The following is a 17,339-nucleotide window of genomic DNA, read 5'->3' as shown; positions in this document are numbered from 1 at the left end:
GTGGTGCAGCTGGAAGCTAGCAGGCCAGCAAGAGAAATGTGTGAAATCCAAAAACCAACATCTGCTTTGCCTGCCTGCTTGCCACCAGACACTTAGCTTGGCAGCAGTTGTTGCCATCTTCTTGTCAACAGGACTGGTGACTTCACACTGTTACAGTCTGCTCACCCTCTTGGACTTTACCTGCATCAGTTAACTCAATGCTTTTCTTTGGTTGCAAAGATAATTGCTATCTATGCTTAAACCTTTAGTTTTTCCTTGTCTACAGAAATTCGAGATTGAGATCCCTAAGTGCAGTGCAGATTCATGGGTCGCAGTAGTCTGTATTTTCTACTGTGGTAAAAGTACTTTTTTTCCCCACCTTTTTTTTCCTTCCTATTAATTTGGATTTAGTAATAGTAATTTAGTATGTCTAAAAGAATGGGCCCCAAAATCATAGAATCATAGAATCAACCAGGTTGGAAGAGACCTCCAAGATCATCCAGTCCAACCTATCCCCCAGCCCTTTCCAGTCAACTAGACCATGGCACTAAGTGCCTCATCCAGTCTTTTTTTAAACACTTCCCAGATATATGACTGATGCACAACTGGAAGCCTTGTTGTCCTGCCTTGATTTTAGCCACATGGAAAATTTGTTTCCTTTTGCATACTCAGTTCTTAGTTAGCTGGTCTAAAGCTGGCCCGAACATCAGTAATGATGCTGAGAAAATGACACCAAGTGGATGCACATCTGTTTGTTCTTTCCCTCAAATATTTTTGCACATACCCTAAAAAAAAGAGCATTTTACAAGTTGTCCTTAAAAATAAGTTGTTTGGAATACATGTCAGTCTTGTTTGAGGGACAGTCTCTGTGTTTTAATTTGAGTCACAGATCTCATAGGCTAATCTCAAATTGCTCTCAAAGTATGTGAGAACACTTTTTTACAGCTCTGTGAAGCCTTTGTAGAAATGGCAAGTGTGCGTTCAGCTCCTGAAAGCTTGTGAAGCATTTGCTGTATCTTATGATAGAGCTCCTCAGCCTTCAGCAATGTAAACTAGATTCAGTGACATTAAAGAGAGATGTTCAAAAGGACTTGGCACACAAACAGAATTGGGGGTTTAATACCTTTTTTTAACTTGTTCAGTTGTGATCATTTACTTGAGTAAGATGATTTTTTTTTTAAACCTAGATAAGATAGATTAAAAGCTCTCTCTTTTTAATAAATTGTTTTGCAGTGGATGTGGCATGGTCTGCAGTGCCTTCACATCACATACTTTGCTCCACTACTATTCCTCCTGAGGTTTGGCTGTAGGCTTAGAGCTGTGCTTTAGCAGCAGAGGAGCTCTTTATTATTCAGCCTCTCTTCTGATTTTCATTTTTATTTCGGTCTGCAAATAAAAGGCAACTGGCCACCTTCCCTAGTTAGTGGTTATCTCTATCAGCTGTATAGACAGCAAAGTTTTGCTGAATATAAGTCTCTGAAGAATTTTGTGTGATTTCTAGTTTTGTGGCTTTATCTTTTGCTGTACCTTCATAGACTTGATGTCTCCAAGTCTCATCACATATTAAGAAAAGGATGCATCTGATTAAGGGAGTGTGGGATGAGACGACTTGCTGGCTGAGATTAATGCTCAAGGTGTATGTTAGCACGAGAGGAAATCACATATAGTTTGAGGTTTTTTTGCCATGGCTGTCAGTGTTTGAAAATTAAGAAATTACTTAAGATAGTAAGTGCCTAAACCTCCTCATATATTACAGTAATCTGGAAAGCAGTAAGAAGGGTAGAACTTTACCAGGGAGGTGGTGGAGGCACCGTCCCTGGGGGTCTTCAAGAAAAGACTGGATGAGGCACTTAGTGCCATGGTCTAGTTGACTGGATCGGCTGGGTGATAGGTTGGACTGGATGATCTTGGAGGTCTCTTCCAACCTGGTTGATTCTATGAACTTTATACTCGTACATCACTTGAAGCTTTTAGAGGATGATTTAGTACATCAAATGAATGCTTTTGAATAGTTGGGATTAATGGCTTCTGAAGTCCTAACTTGAAGCTCTTGTGACCTTGATTCTGGTATGGTGCATTGACTTCATTGCTCGTTTAAAGGAAGGGTTATCCTGGGAGAAAGAAGAGAAATAGTCTTGCAGCCCATGAGTTCTGTGTTCGTACAACATCTGCTCTGAAGTCATGAGCCTGCCTAATAAAAGTTCTTGCCAGCAAGAAAGCACACAGCTGTTTGAAGCAATAGGTCTTTGAGAGTGGAGGGCTTTGTTAGTAGGTTTCCTGTAAAGGCAGTCTGTAACCAGAGGTTCTGTCTAATGTACTTTGTGTTTAAGGAAAGGAAACTCCAGGTGATATTTGTGTATATCTGTTTACTTATAAGTGCATTAATATTATACCACTTGAGTTAGAGTTTGAACAGGCCTTTTGTAACTTTGGGTAGTTGGAAGAGACGTTTCAGCCTTTTAAAGCAAAGATCATTAGTAAATGGAGATCTAGAATATCTGCTCACAGCAGTGAGCAGAAGTGCTGGCTGAAAAATCAGATGTTTGAAGGGAATTTTCATGTTAGAGGCAATCAGTTGTTTTGATCAATGACTAAAATTTGTGTGCCTTTCAGCAAATAGGATGTTTATGCTATGGATTTTCAATTTCATTGATGCTAAACGGGGAAAAGAACATTATTTGTAAAATGTTTTCCTTGTATAATCATTATTCCAAGTGTAAAGAATTTGTCTTTCCTTTCTCAACTGTGAGATTTGAACAGCTTTTAGTAATGATTAAAGGAATATGTCAAACATATCACCTTACAGTTTCACCTTTCAGCTGCTTCCTTGAGGGAGTGTGTTTGCAGTACATGGTCTTGACAGGCAGGGATTTCAATACACGTATGGACTGCTGTGTGGACGTTGGAGAAGGAGAGTGGAGAGATACAACTTGCACCTGGATTTGAGGTCTCTGCTAAGGAGGCTGATTTGATTACCTTCAGGAACCAAACCAACCACACATCAGTTCCTGAGGGTACCTCCATTTCCTGTACAAAATAACTTCATCCTACCAGGTCTGCTAAAGTAGGGACTTGAACTGTAAACTTTTCATGGGCTCCAAGACACCAAGTTTTGATGCTGTGATGTGAAATCTAAGGGGTAGGTTCAAGACCTCTTAGCAACTGGGCTGAAGCATACGTCTAAGCAGTAATGCCCAAAACAAAGTAACTATGGTGACCGTGGTGAGAGAAGGGGATTTGTACACTGATTTCTTGCAAGAGAAGGAAACTTTCTCTAAAGATTGGGTCTGATTTTTTTTGGTGGTTTTCCCTAGGCATCTATACAAATGAAAAATGCACAGCAAAATTGTGGGTGTAATAACTTCAACCAGAAGAGGCTGAGTTGCACTTACAAGTCTTTGGACTGCTTCCCTCTTCCCACTCTCCTCGTTGAATCTGTTATACAGAACACGCAGCGTGTAGGTTTGAACATCTCCAGCATTTGCTGAATCTGTGAGGCATCTTTGCAGCCTGCAGAATTGGCTGTGGTGGCTGGACTAGTGAAGCCTGCCAGACCACAAAGGCCATTACTCCATGGTTGCTCTGTCATCCTACACACAAAAAAAGGAGCGCCTTTGGGCATGTTTGCCCTGCACAGTGTAGTGCTCTGCGAGGCCACTGAGGCAAGCAAAGCGATAGGCAAGGTTAATTAGCCTAAGGATGGTACAGTCTTACATACGAGTGTTATCTGGGGTTTAGAAGGTGAATAATATCCCTACGTGGGCTCTGTGGCTTCGCAGCGTGGGGCTGCTCGCAACAAGCTGGGCATCGAGTCAGTCATCAGCAAGTTTGCAGATGACACCAAGCTGGGGGCAGATGTGACTGAGTTGGAAGGCAGAAGGGCTCTGCAGCGGGACCTTGACCGCCTGGACAGATGGGCAGAGGCCAATGGGATGGAGTTCAATAGCTCCAAGTGCAGGGTGCTGCACTTTGGCTACAACAACCCCATGCAGAGATACAGGCTAGGGTCGGAGTGGCTGGAGAGCAGCCAGACAGAGAGGGATCTGGGGTTGCTGATCGATACCTGCCTGAACATGAGCCAGCAGTGTGCCCAGGTGGCCAAGAGAGCCAATGGCATCCTGGCCTGCATCAGGAATGGTGTGGTCAGCAGGAGCAAGGAGGTCATTCTGCCCCTGTACTCTGCACTGGTTAGACCACACCTTGAGTACTGTGTTCAGTTCTGGGCCCCCCAGTTTAGGAGGGACGTTGAGATGCTTGAGCGTGTCCAGAGAAGGGCGACGAGGCTGGGGAGAGGCCTTGAGCACAGCCCTACGAGGAGAGGCTGAGGGAGCTGGGATTGGTTAGCCTGGAGAAGAGGAGGCTCAGGGGTGACCTTATTGCTGTCTACAACTACCTGAGGGGTGGTTGTGGCCAGGAGGAGGTTGCTCTCTTCTCTCAGGTGGCCAGTGCCAGAACAAGAGGACACAGCCTCAGGCTGCGCCAGGGGAGATTTAGGCTGGAGGTGAGGAGAAAGTTCTTCACTGAGAGAGTCATTGGACACTGGAATGGGCTGCCCGGGGAGGTGGTGGAGTCGCCGTCCCTGGGGCAGTTCAAGGCAAGGTTGGACATGGCACTTGGTGCCATGGTCTAGCCTTGAGCTCTGTGGTAAAGGGTTGGACTTGATGATCTGTGAGGTCTCTTCCAACCCTGATGATACTGTGATACTGTGAAACCTGAAGTCACCTCATGCAGTGCAACGTAGACATGTCCTCCTTTTGTTGCTCCCAGAGCCAGGTCACAGCTCATTAGACTGTGTTGCAGTCTGTGTGGATTTAGGGAAGCAGTCAAACCCGTGGTTAGCAGCCACTCTTCGCTCAGTTCTAAGCATGGCTTTAGGTTTGGAATAGCAGGTGTATTTTTAAAATCTACTTATTTTAAATCTGAAAGAAATTATCCTTGAAAAGTACTGCACGTGTATTTTGGGTCACTTGAGCTTGCTCGCTTCCTGCTTGCTTGCATTTCTTTGTGCTTTTTGTTTTCTCCATCATGCTTGCTAGTCAGAGAAATAATTAATTACAAAAAAAAATGTACATGCATATGCCCACTTTTGCCTGTCTGCTCCTTTCACACACGGCCTTTTGCTGCGGGTGAGCGGAACTTAGTCAGCAAAGAAAGCAAACAGGGAGAACAGATCCATCGCCCCCCGCCCCTTGAAAGAGCAGAGGGCATGTGGAATAAATCAAGATGCGAAGGATAATAGCGAGGTCCCATGGGAAAGGGAGCCTTGCAATTGTGTGCTGGCGTGCGCTCCCCTTGGAGACGGTGGCGTGGGGGCTCGCCCCACGGTGGTCAGGGGACTCCTTTCTTTCTCGCCTGCATCTCGCCTCCCGATGTCACCAATCCATTCACCACCCGGAGAATTGATTAACATTCGTCGGGAGCGTCGGGAGGTGGGAAGAGAGGGGGAGAATGGAGGGCGAGGGGCAGGAGAGGCGAAGTGGTGCGGCTGTTCCTCGGGACGCGAGGAGCCGGGGCAGGGTGAGGCGCAGGACGGCTGCTTTATAGCCGGGGCCCGCCGTGACGTACGGCTGAGCGCTCGCTGGCACGGCTTCCCGCCGACCACTCAGCGCAGCCAAATCCAGGCTGACAAGACTTTCCTGGCGCTTTGGAAGGGACTGCAATCTACTGTAGGGGAGAACAGAGCCGCTCAATCACTGCCGCCGTAAATAGGAGACGGAAGGGAGTGAGAAAGGAGGCGAAGAGAAAAAGTGCTTGCTGGGGGGGGAGGGGGGGCGGCATTTTTGGTGGATGGTATGAAGCCAGCCATGGAAACTGCAGCGGAGGAAAATGCAGAACAAAGCCAAGAGAAAAAAGGTACCCAGGGGTCTAACAATAACTTGTTTAAATCTTTTCATTCAGGGGGTTTAAAGAGGTTTAGGCTAGTTTTGTCACTTTTCCAGAGAGCTCTTAAACAATCTTTACTGCATCTTCGGGCTTTGAGGCGTCTTTCCCTGCATGGCTTGACAACAGATTAATAAAGCAGCAGCCTTTCTGTCTGTGTCTGTATTTGCCCAGAATCTGTCCTAACCCTGCCTAAAATGGTGTTTGTGAAAGAAGTCTCGTTAGTGCTGTGTCTTTTGACAGATTCTGGTAAATTTGGTTTACAGAGGTAGCCTGTGCCTGTGTGTTTGCATGTTGCTTTCAGAACTGTGATCTGCTGTTTTCATCACGACAGGGCATGTAGCAAGCCTTTGCAATGCGGTGTGGAAGATGTAGGTTATAATAACCTAGCATAAACTACGGTACTGCACAGTCTTTGTGTAGTTAGCCTGGCACCAATTGCTACTCTTCATTTTTAATTCCTTTTGTACGGTGTCTTCTGGCAAATTTGTTTATGTAGATACCCACTTGTGCTCTGATAACAGGGAATAATGCAATGAGTTTCACAACGTTAGGTTTCAGGATGTGTTAATCACTGAGAATTGCTGCTTAATAGAGAGAACGATTCCATGGTAGCGCTTCTGCATGTCTAGGGAGACAGCAGCACAGAAAGAGAAGTGCTTCATCCATCCTAGCCTCCCAGGTGATTTGCTTGGGCTGGAGTGCTGAACTTCAGAGGGCAGAGGACTGTTTTGTTTCTGCACCGTGTAATTTATGCCCACCAAATGTCCTTTCTCGGTGTAGCAGACTCCTGTACAAATCATAGCAATATTTTTTTTACTAAATTATACAGCTGTAACAAAATTACTCAATTCTCTACTGCCTTTTTACATGAGTCATAACATACTGGTGAACCAGTTGCGTGTCATTTATAAGCAATCTATCTGATAGGCATATGCAGCTGATACACAACTAGAATGTATTCCCAAGTAGATCTCTTTCATTTACTGTTAAACAGTTTAGATATGAACATAATGATAAATCCCACTACTGTCCAGTATCAGATTTTGTTTTCCTGCTTTGAATCTGATTCCTCCTACACACTTTGAATGATGCAAACCTAGCTTCAGTTTCAAGTAAATGAAATCTGTCAAGTGATTAGACATAGTACTACATAATCCCTTAGGGATTTCACAAAAGGAGGTCCACTGATGAGAGATTAAACTCTGAGAGCCATTAGTGTATGTGGACAACAAACCACCTCATTGCAGATTTTGAATATTTAATGTACAGAATGTCCTAAATACCTTGGCTTATAAACCCACCTTGAACTCGCATATTGTTCTTTGAAAATCACACAAATCTTTTCTTCTGATTTGTGAGTCTCTTTTAAACTGATAGAACTCATGTATCGTAACCACCAAAATAAGTCATATGTATGCATTAGCAGCTGTGCAAAACGAAATGTGTTGCTGAGTGTGTTCATGACGAGTTTATGGCTTCCCTTTTATTTTGGCAAGGATGAAAGCACAATGGGTAGAACAGTAAATCTGTTACCAAGTCAAGGTGGTTGATCTGTTGCTTTCATAGGATGCAAGCAGGGGACCTGCCTATCCTAATTTTACCATCATTTCCTGTTTTTCTGTGATAATTTGATACTTAGGATCTGTTTCATAGGTATGTGTATGTAAGACTCCAAGGCTTTGTTCTTGCCAGTTCTCTCATTTCCGAAAGTAACACATGGTCTCTCACATTATGCTCTTCTTCTATTCATTTCAATTCCCAATGTGTTTCACAGTGAATTTAAACACAGAGATCTGGAGCAATCCCACTCCTAGCTTCAACAGCAAAATAAATAGTTCAGATGCCCCTGCAAAGTTACTGCTGTGAAGCAGGGATGCAGGGGACATACTCAGTTCTGGGGGGCAAATTTTCCGAATCGCTAAGACAGTTGAGCCCAGTTGGATTTTTCAATGGGGTCAGTGGGCAGCATCAGGTACCTCTGAAAAGGCAGGGTTTTTCAAAAGGGTTTTCACCAGCAGCTGTGATGGAGAAAAATGAGATTTCATTTATTTCATCTTTGTGAAATAAACCTCTGTGAGAATACTGTTGATTCATTTGGATGTATAAACCAGACGCTTAGCCCTTCAAAACCGTGTCCATTTAGAGTCTGCACTGAGCCTGCTGTTTGCTATACCTTACATGTTTGCCAGGCTTGCAACATTTGCTTCTTCCCTTGAGATTCCACCTGGTCTTGGTGTAATGGCTGTCCTCTATGAGGTGCCCTAGATCCAGAGGTAGCGAGGCAGCTGCCACAGCTCAAAGCAATTGAAATACTATCACAAAGTCTTTTAACTCATCATGCCAGAAATGAATTGCAGAGTCCAAGGAGATAAACCAATATGTGAAGAGTCTTGGGGATGTTGCTGTTGCTAAGACTGAGCAAAAGAAGATCCTAAGGCTTTCACTTTGGGTATTCAGGCTCACACACAGCATGCTATGCCTGCTGAATTATGGGGGAAATGGCAGCATTTAATTGTAAATTTTGCTTTTATGCCAACAGGGTTTTTTTTCTTTATTACAACTTCAAGCTACACGTTTCCAAGTAGTGTGTTTTATTGCAAGGGCCTCCTCAGTGATGTAGTGTAAACATAGGGAATGGGAGGAAGTTGAGCTAGGGCTGCTTGCTGTCTATGTACAAGGATGTACTTGGGAGAATGCTGGCAATACTATGTGAACACTTGGCCTGAGCAGCAAGAGTTATTTTCAGTTCAGGCACCTAAGGTGGTCACACCTGAACAGTGGTGTCACAAGGGTAGTGGTTTGTGTTTCCCATCACAGTAGCAAGTGTGGATGGCTAGCTGCATTGGATTGCAGTGTCAGCTGAGACAATAGACATGAACTAATATGTTTTGTGAGTAATTACTGATGGGTAAATAAAAATTATTTAAACTTCACTAAATTGTGTATAAATTCCAGTTCTATATTTTAATAACTACTTTTGTGAATCCTCTGCCTGATTCAGGCAGCGATGCTGCCCATCTGATGGATTCAGTGTTTATCTGCACCCAGATGAGTGGCTGCTGCCCCAGTTTTTTTAATTGGAAATGGAACAACATCCATGTTGATGGAGATAAGAAATATGTCAGCTTTATGCTGTTTATCAGCAGGCCTTATCAGAGGAGAACACCATGAGCAAGCTGAAGGAAAATGTTTAACAGCTACTTTACAGGGCTGCAGGACAGATTGGATGCATTTTAAAGATGAAGGTTTACAAATTATTGCAAATGACAGGGTTTATCTTGCAGGCATTAAATTAAATCAAAACGTGAGGACTGGGCAGGCAGATTTACTGAGGTGGAATAAATAAGAAAAACGAAATGCCTTTTTCCATCAGTAGTGAAGGATACAGATCCTGATACACATTAACAGAGACAAGAAGTTTCTCTTTTTATTTGACTATGAGAAATATTGCTAAGTTGCAAAATAAATTAAAAACGAACAAACAAACAACAAAACCTCACCAAACAACCAAAAACCAACAACACACACAGAAAAAAAACCCCACAACACCCAAACCAAAACCCCATCTGCTGATGTACGTGGTGAATTCACCAGTCACGCATGGGGGAACGGAGAAAAGCCTTTACAGTAGGATATAATTTCCTTATATGAATACATATGATGTTAAGATTGGATGTGCTGAGACGAGGAATAATGAAAACCAGCCTGAGCAGCTGCACTAGAGGTTCCCTTTAATTGGCTCTTCTCTACTAATGTGCTCTCAGTGAAAGAAGACGTCATGCTCAGGAAAGGCTATGGGCTTTGTTATTTGCCTCATATGTGAAGCAATTAAAAGTGATTTCTTTTAAGCTAAACAGACAAGAATAGGATGATGCTCACCAGAAAATACTTACCTTAAAGCACAACTGTACAGCTCTGTGGAATGATAGTGTAAATGAAGCTGCTAAGGTGTGATGTTAGGAGTGAATTAACGTGTGGCTTATTTAACTTGTAGCGAAGTTCATTTTGCACAGTGAGCTTTAGAGCATTTTGATGCATCACAGATAAATGTATTTTTCATTACAGCCAGTTGAAAAGCCTTTTTTTTTTAGATAACCAACTTCTTCAAACGTTCAACTCACAGTCCTGTCAGAGCTGTCGAGCTGCTTAAAGATTTTTAGTAGGGTTTGTATATTTTTTCCCATTTCAAGCAATTTATTGGTGTTTCAGATCTCCTGTAAATAATAACTTGTTAGTATAAGTCCCTGAAGAATACGACTGTAGGAAGAGAGGTCCAGCCCAGGGAGAATCTGGGACATGCGATATTCTAGGGATAATAATTTGTCAGGCTTTAGTGATTTAGGTTTTAATGAATAGGATTTGGTTTCTAAATAGGGGGGCCTTTGAAAAACAGTTGAAGAACGTACTCATGCTGATCTGAGTGACCTCATGAAAACACAAAACCTAGACATATGTGCCACACGATATGGTAACAAGGGGGAGGGGGAAACCCAGATGGCACTTTACATGCATAATGAATTCTGCAGTGGGAGTAAGGGGGCTAAAGAGAGGAGCAAAGAGAGGTGGAAGGAGCCCATTTGGTTGCTCAGACTCTTGTCCATTTTCTTGCCAGCCCTGCTCCTCATGCATTATTTGTAACCAGCTAGCCACAGAACCACAGCATTAGCCAGGTTGGAAGAGACCTCTAGGATCATCGAGCCAGATCATAACCAACCAAACAACAATCCTCTCTTTGCTCCTGTGGACCACTTTGTCAGCTGCAACAGATGAATGTCATAAATGTTTGTTTCCTCTAAACCCATATGCTAAGGGCAGCAAGTGTGAGGATGTTGGGCACTGGGAATTTTATTACAGACATACAAGATGATTCATCCCAATGAATATTGAACACCACAGTCGCCATCAGTATGCCTGTGTGGTGTGACATGAGGCATTGTCAATTCTATAGCTGCTGCCTCTGTGTGGGACCGAGTAAAACCTGCTCCTGACAGGAGGCTGCAAGCTGCATGAGCTTGGCTGTGCACTGAGAGTATTGTAATCTAGACCTGGGAATGCAACCAATGTAATTAGTTCCTCAAAAAGCAGAGGATAAGACATTTACGCCTTCCTAACTCCAGGCTACTGATGTGTACTGTATGCAGTAGTTACACAACTGAAGCCTAGTGAGGCTCTTAACCTGGTGGTGATTTTGCGTGAGTGGGCTTGGGTGGGTCCCTGTGACTTCACCAAAAGATACTTCAGAGGTCATGCCAAGCAAGCAGTAAGGGCTAGCAAGCAGCCATTGCTAAGTGGCTCTTTGCAGAGCAGTGGAAAAAAAGATTCCTTTTTGGAGTTTGAACCAGCTCCTGATGAAAGGAGCCCTGTTCTTGAAAAAAACAGAAGTAGCTAATTAAACCCCCCCAACTTCATAGAATATTTTCAGTTACAGAAATGATGTCACAAAGTTTACATGCTATCTCTGCATTTCAGCGTTTGATGTTTGTTCTGCAACAGACACTGGTGACTTCGCCAGTGTCCCTCCAGGCTAAGGGAGAAATCCAGCTTCCTGCTGTTCTCTGAGCTAGTAGGGTTTGTAGCCACTGCAGGAGAAATCTTGAATTGTGGGTTCAGGCCTGGTAGGGTAAAATCATTTTGGTGCCAAAGTTTTGGTCTAGGTGCTGCTGCAGTACAAAAGATCTTCATCCATCCATCCATCCATCCATCCATCCATCCATCCATCCATCCATCCATCCATCCATCCATCCATCCATCTGTCTATTCTTCTGAGAGTTTTTTGCAGCTCCTTACTTCTAACTTACTTATTTAAAAATCAGAATCTGTTATCAGTGCCCAGTGAGTAGCTTCAGAAGAACAGGGAGCAGACAGCTGGGAGGGAATGGGGAGACACTGGGCTGGCAAGGAATCCTGTTACTTTCCATTTTGTGTCCAAGTCAATTATTATGGCATTCTTTTTGATCTCATAAACGAGAGTGTGCCTGTGCAAGCAGAAGGAGATTATATTGTCCTGAGCATGCACAGTTGTTTTGGAAAGATACTCTGAACACGTTTTGAAATCAGTTATGCTCATAAGATGTGGAATTTGCCTTTCCTGAAAAGGAATGGTAAACTGTACCAAAGAAGCAGTAATGTCTTCTAGGAAAAATATACTACCTCATCCCTGCTTTCTCATTTGTTTGTGTCACAGAGGGAGGAGAGATACCAAGCCACAGAGTACCCTTTAAGAGAGCCATTGATGCCAGTTTTGCATCCCAAACCCAAAAGACTGGTTTAATATTGGAGTTTGCTTGCTGGTGTAGGAGATGAACAAATTCTTGTTTCAGATTTCTAGATCCAGCATTTGGCTTTGAAGCCAAGAATTTTTTTTCTCGTTGTGACATATGCAGACATATCTGTGCCAAGCTCCTCACTGTACCAGCAGCAGAACCACGTGAGAGAGGGACCAGGTCCAGGACCTTCCTAGCTCCTCATGTGCCAGAAATGTATGGCATTCATACTCCCCCTGCCCCTCAATATCTGCCTCTCATCTAGTCTGCAGTAGATGAGCTTTCAGTGTTGTAGCCTCCTGTGTAAGCCCAGCTGATGTTGAATAGGATTTACTCTGGCCAGAGATGATTGTTTTGTTACTTAGCCGCTACAGGGTGAGGCTCCAGTGCATTTTAAGTGAAGGTCTGTCTGCCCCTGGCAGCCTTGCCAAAGCTGTGGCGGTGCCGAGAGGACACATGAGTTCAGCAGGGGGGTTTGTCCGACAGTGGCCTCTTGCGGGGGGCTTGTAAGGCCAGTGAGTGTTTGAGGAGTGTGTGAGCAGTCAGGGGTGGGGGCATCTTCTTGCTCTGAGTTTCACCTGCCCTCTGGAAACAGGAGAAGGATAATGCCTGTGCTTCAGTGTAAACCTGAAAGATGCCTATTTTAGTAACATGCTTGATCCAGATTTTTGAACGTGAGCAGAGCCCACGTGAAATAAAGCCCCAATGTACCTTTTTTTTTCCCTAAATGCAAGAAAGTCATGGGGCAAACTCATGTATTTGCCCCACCCCTCCACGTGAATGACAATAACTGTTTTCTTCGACAGATTTAGGCTCTTTTTAATACAAAAAGGTAATGTGATTTTCCTTTGTCTTCCTTTGCCTCTGGAGTAGGACTCTTCTCTAAGGACAAAGAGAAAGAAATGTGAGAGTGGGTGGGGGGAAGAAATAGAGTCCTCCTTTATGTGTTTAATTAAAATCCTAGGTAGTGCTTTAGCTATTCAACCTTTCTTAACCCTTGTGTGAGCATTTCCCTGTCCATCGTGCCTCTCACCCCTTCTCTTGGTTGTTTCAGCTCTGAAACTGCAGCTGTTTTTCTGGGCTCTTATTTTTAAAGTTAAATTACTAAAAGTACTGAACTAAAACTTGCTGGTGACACTGACTTTTTACCACCTAAAATTGGCAGTGATCACCAGACCAGAAATGGAAATTGGCAGGTACCACTGGATGTACAGGAGTTCAAGGCCACACCGGTACCATCATGTGCCAGCAGTGAGAGGCAATGTTAGTCCTTTGGGGATTCAAGGTAAATAAAGGGCTGGGAAATGGAGAGTTCAGAAATAAATGGTAGTAGCATAAGTCTAATGCTTTGCACTCGTTCTAACAGTTTAATCTAATTGTTCTGTTGTTTTTCCATGCTTTGTTAAGGTCATAAGGAGTCCAGTCCTTTTGTATGAGTAGTTGTGATCTATTTAAATCCTGGTTTTAGTGCTTGAAAGACAATATTGTGTGATGAGGGACACCTCCCTTTAAACTGCCCGGTTGCTTCAAAACTGTTTACAGGTGAGATTGTGCAGTTTGAGTTTTGTATGCAGATCAATCTATCAAACTGATCAGCCTCAAATGCAGCAATTGACACTAAAGCACTGACAGCACATCCAACTTACTGGTCCCCTACCAGATACTTCCTAGACAATATTCTGTGCTTTTGTTTGCATTTTTTTCTTGCTAGAAGAAGTAAGTGCATATGTTGGACCCCTCAAGAGGGTTGTTGATTCCATATTCCTGTCCTTTTGATACCTGACTTGAGATTTCAGAAGTATCCTAATTTGTTTTCTTGAAGCTTTTAAGAGTTTGTGCAGAATTTAGTTTCGAAGCATCTCAGAGAGATACCTGAAATGAAGCTCATGATTGATTGCATTGGAAAATTCCATTCTGACTGAGGGTTAACACAGTGAAGAATATAACTGCTCAGAGACAGCATTTGCAGCTAGCTCTATCCTGCAATCCTTTCCTCTTTATGGAGCTGATTGACTGAAGCCTAATTGACAGCTTGTTTGCAGGAGATGCCTGCCTCCGCATCAGAGACTTCTACATCAACTGCTGAGAAATGTTCACCAAAGCTTGCTGCCTAATCCTTCCCTTTTCCAGTGTATTTTCACACACACTTATTCTTTAGGATTCAAATATTTACTTATTTCACAATATTGGGAGGATTTGCTTGTCTGGGTTTTGTTGGTTTGTTTGGGTTGGTTTTTTTTGCAAATACTTAGGTTGCCAATCATGATCTCCATCTTCAATGTCAATGTTAATTTTGGCCACATTTTATGACAGATGACCTAGGTGTTAGACTTGAGGCTGCCAGAAGACATTCCCAAACTTCTAATGTGGGGGGCACATTTTATACATGGAAGAAACACTTCAAGAAGGAGTGATAGATTATGAACGCTGCCTTCTAAGCTGTGAGGCCAGGTGCCTGGTTATTAGTTCTGTGCCCCTTCAGCTGTCCCAAGTGATGAGACATGTCTGTATGTGCTGGCACAGATGAGCCAGAATGCAAAGGAAATGCACAGCCTTCTGCTGCAGCAGCTGGGAGTCTGAAATGGTGCTAGAAACCCTTGTTTAAGCATCTGAACCCTATTTAGGCTGTCTTAGGAATCATCCTGAAATAAAATGCAGGTAGATGTGATGCCTCTCATGGACTACTTGAAGATGAAAGGGCTTTTGATGACAGGGGTAAAAAAAAAACAAACACAAACAAAGCCCAGAAATGCCAGTTGGAGAGAGGTACTTTAAGTGGCTGCACTTAAGTTAAAAGCTTTACAGGCAGCAATGATGCTCATCTGAGCTGGTCTTGAGTGAAACCTATCTGCCAATGATAGATTAGCCACAGTGGAAATACTGGGTTTTGCTCTTTTCCCTTAGATTGGATGGAAAATGTGACTTAAGTCACCACACAAGTCCCAGCTGTAACATGCCTCCCTTCAGTATGGGCATACAGCTTCCTGCTGCTGGGTGTCATTAGCTACCATGTGGAGATAAACTGTTTCTTTGGCAAGCCACATTAATGCTTGGGTGCCACTGTAGCACAGGTATGTCTGCTTTGCCTCCTTTGTCACTATGTGAATAGACATCACTAGGAGACCACCTCCTAGTGGTGGCAGTCATCACAGCATCCATTTCTTCTTCCAGGGTCTCCATGCATGACATGATCTCTCCATTGTAAGCTTTAATCTAACACTTGAAGACCAAGGGAAGAGTCAGTGTGGGATATTCACTGCAGTGCTCTAGCCAAGGCATCCCAAAAACACCTGCAAGTTTAATGAGCCTTTCCTAATGTCTAGAGTGTTTTTTCCCCAGGAAGTAAAGCACCATCTTTTTCTTTAGAAAGAGGAACTCAGCAATGGTTGTTTAATGTGAGCTTAGCTGTAGGCACTCCTCCAGACTGGGTGGGTGTTGTTTGCTCTATGGAATGGGAATGTTGTCAGGGTTTTTTCCCCCTTTTTTTTTCTGGTGGTCTTAACTTGCTTCCCCAGATGCTCTGTGAGCACAAAAGTGCATGAGAATATAGAGCATGGCTCTGAAACAGCCTGCTCTCTTCCTGAAGCAAGCTTGCATTTTGAGAATGATGTGAGGAGACTCAGCTGTGGAAATACCTGCAGGAAAGTGGTTGTGAAGCAACAGATTTCAGCAGTTGTGCTTCAGGTTTCACACCGCTCCTCCTGTCCCATTGTTGAGGCAGCTCATAGCTGGATAAATGTCTGGGAAGATACTGGCATCTTCAGTTATCTCTGAAATGGAGAATTTACCTTCTGAATCTTAGATCTGCCAGATTGCAATCTGCACACACTGGTTTTGGCCCTCAGTTTTAGGGAGAGAGAGGCTGTGTTTCAGTTTGCCTCTTCGTAGCTAGGGAGGAATCAACTGGGGAAGTGGTTGGTAGCTGTGGCTGAAATCCAGTGTGGTGAAAGTCTTGCTCTCCTGAATACTGAAGACTGATGGAGTGTAAGGTGAACTACAGCTGCCAGAAAGGTGGAGCTGAGAGTCTCAACCCCAGTCTTTGAGGTAAGATACTGACCTTTGACTAAAGTCAGCTTTAAAAGTCATGTCAGCCAAGTACAGGAGGGTCTGACTGAATCAAAGAAACCCAAATGTCGTTACAGAAGGTTTCACAAAATTATTGAAGTAGCTTACAGGAATGGGCCCAAGTGCCTATGAAGTGCTTAGGTGTTTTCATACTTCCCTCAGTGAGCTTGTCTAGACCTTCAGGTTTTTGAATATCTTTGGCAGTCTGCCTGTTGCTTCATCTGTTTCACCTGTTCGGCTTGAATTTGTCCAAAATACAGTCACCTAAACTGGCACATACTGAAGCAGCAGTTCTTGCATGTTGACCTACTGAGTTTTTCTCCAAGAAGGTAAAAATAGGTGAAGCAAGAGGAGGGAGGTCAAGATGAGGGCAGAAAGGAGGACTGTTTTCAGGCACATTGAGCAGTGAATTGTGCCTATGTCAGCGGACAGTTAGAGTCACAGTTTGGACCAGCAGTTGGCCTTGCTGGTGCAATGTGTTTGAACTTTGAGCTCTGTGTGTCCATGAGCTCGTCCACATGCTCAGGCTGTGCAAGAGTCCTAAGGGTTATTCTGGATAATAAAACCCTCCAGGAGGAACAATGCCAAAGCTTGTATCAGTACTGCTTCAGTTATCTCTTCTGTGAGAAGTCTCCTTTTTCTGCAGACACTATCCCTTCTGAAGGGTTCACATGTAAACCTGGTTGAAGTAAGGCCTTTTCCAAAGTATAAATTAGGTGTTTTTCTTCTGCTGTGGTGGCCACTGTTTCATAGACCAAAAGTAAACTGGCACAGACATGAATCAAAATGAATAAAGTTCTGACCTTTATTCAAGAGCAGTAAAGCTGGAGAAGAGCAAGTCTTTTGTCCTGCTGTCTCACACAGTATACACACAGTATCACCAAGGTTGGAAGAGACCTCATAGATCATCAAGTCCAACCCTTTACCACAGAGCTCAAGGCTAGACCATGGCACCAAGTGCCACGTCCAATCTTGCCTTGAACAGCTCCAGGGACGGCGACTCCACCACCTCCCCGGGCAGCCCATTCCAGTGCCCAATGACTCTCTCAGTGAAGAACTTTCTCCTCACCTCCAGCCTAAATCTCCCCTGGTGTAGCTTGAGGCTGTGTCCTCTCATTCTGGTGCTGGCCACCTGAGAGAAGAGAGCAA

At 43.7% G+C, this 17,339-nt stretch overlaps 1 protein-coding gene across 6 annotated transcripts in view; it reads left to right on the top strand.

Annotated features, from left to right (window-relative positions):
* Positions 1-17,339, top strand: part of GPM6B (glycoprotein M6B) — a 116,339-nt gene that overhangs the window by 75,759 nt on the left and 23,241 nt on the right. The window contains exons 1-2 of one of the 6 annotated variants that reach the window (XM_064143092.1): positions 5,489-5,832; positions 13,291-13,410. The exons of 1 other annotated variant lie outside the window; for it this stretch is intronic. In XM_064143092.1, the coding sequence (XP_063999162.1) occupies positions 5,772-5,832; positions 13,291-13,410 (181 nt within the window). In that variant the 5' untranslated portion in view covers positions 5,489-5,771. Of the gene's footprint in view, positions 1-5,488; positions 5,833-13,290; positions 13,411-17,339 lie in introns of those variants that run through there. 4 more of the 6 variants (XM_064143091.1, XM_064143096.1, XM_064143093.1 and 1 more) reach the window with 4 other exon arrangements.

The sequence above is a fragment of the Pogoniulus pusillus genome, chromosome 5 (assembly GCF_015220805.1).
Source record: "Pogoniulus pusillus isolate bPogPus1 chromosome 5, bPogPus1.pri, whole genome shotgun sequence".
NCBI classification, from domain to species: Eukaryota; Metazoa; Chordata; class Aves; order Piciformes; family Lybiidae; genus Pogoniulus; species Pogoniulus pusillus.
Note: the sequence above shows the minus strand (reverse complement) of the source record. Positions and strands in the feature narration are given on the sequence as shown.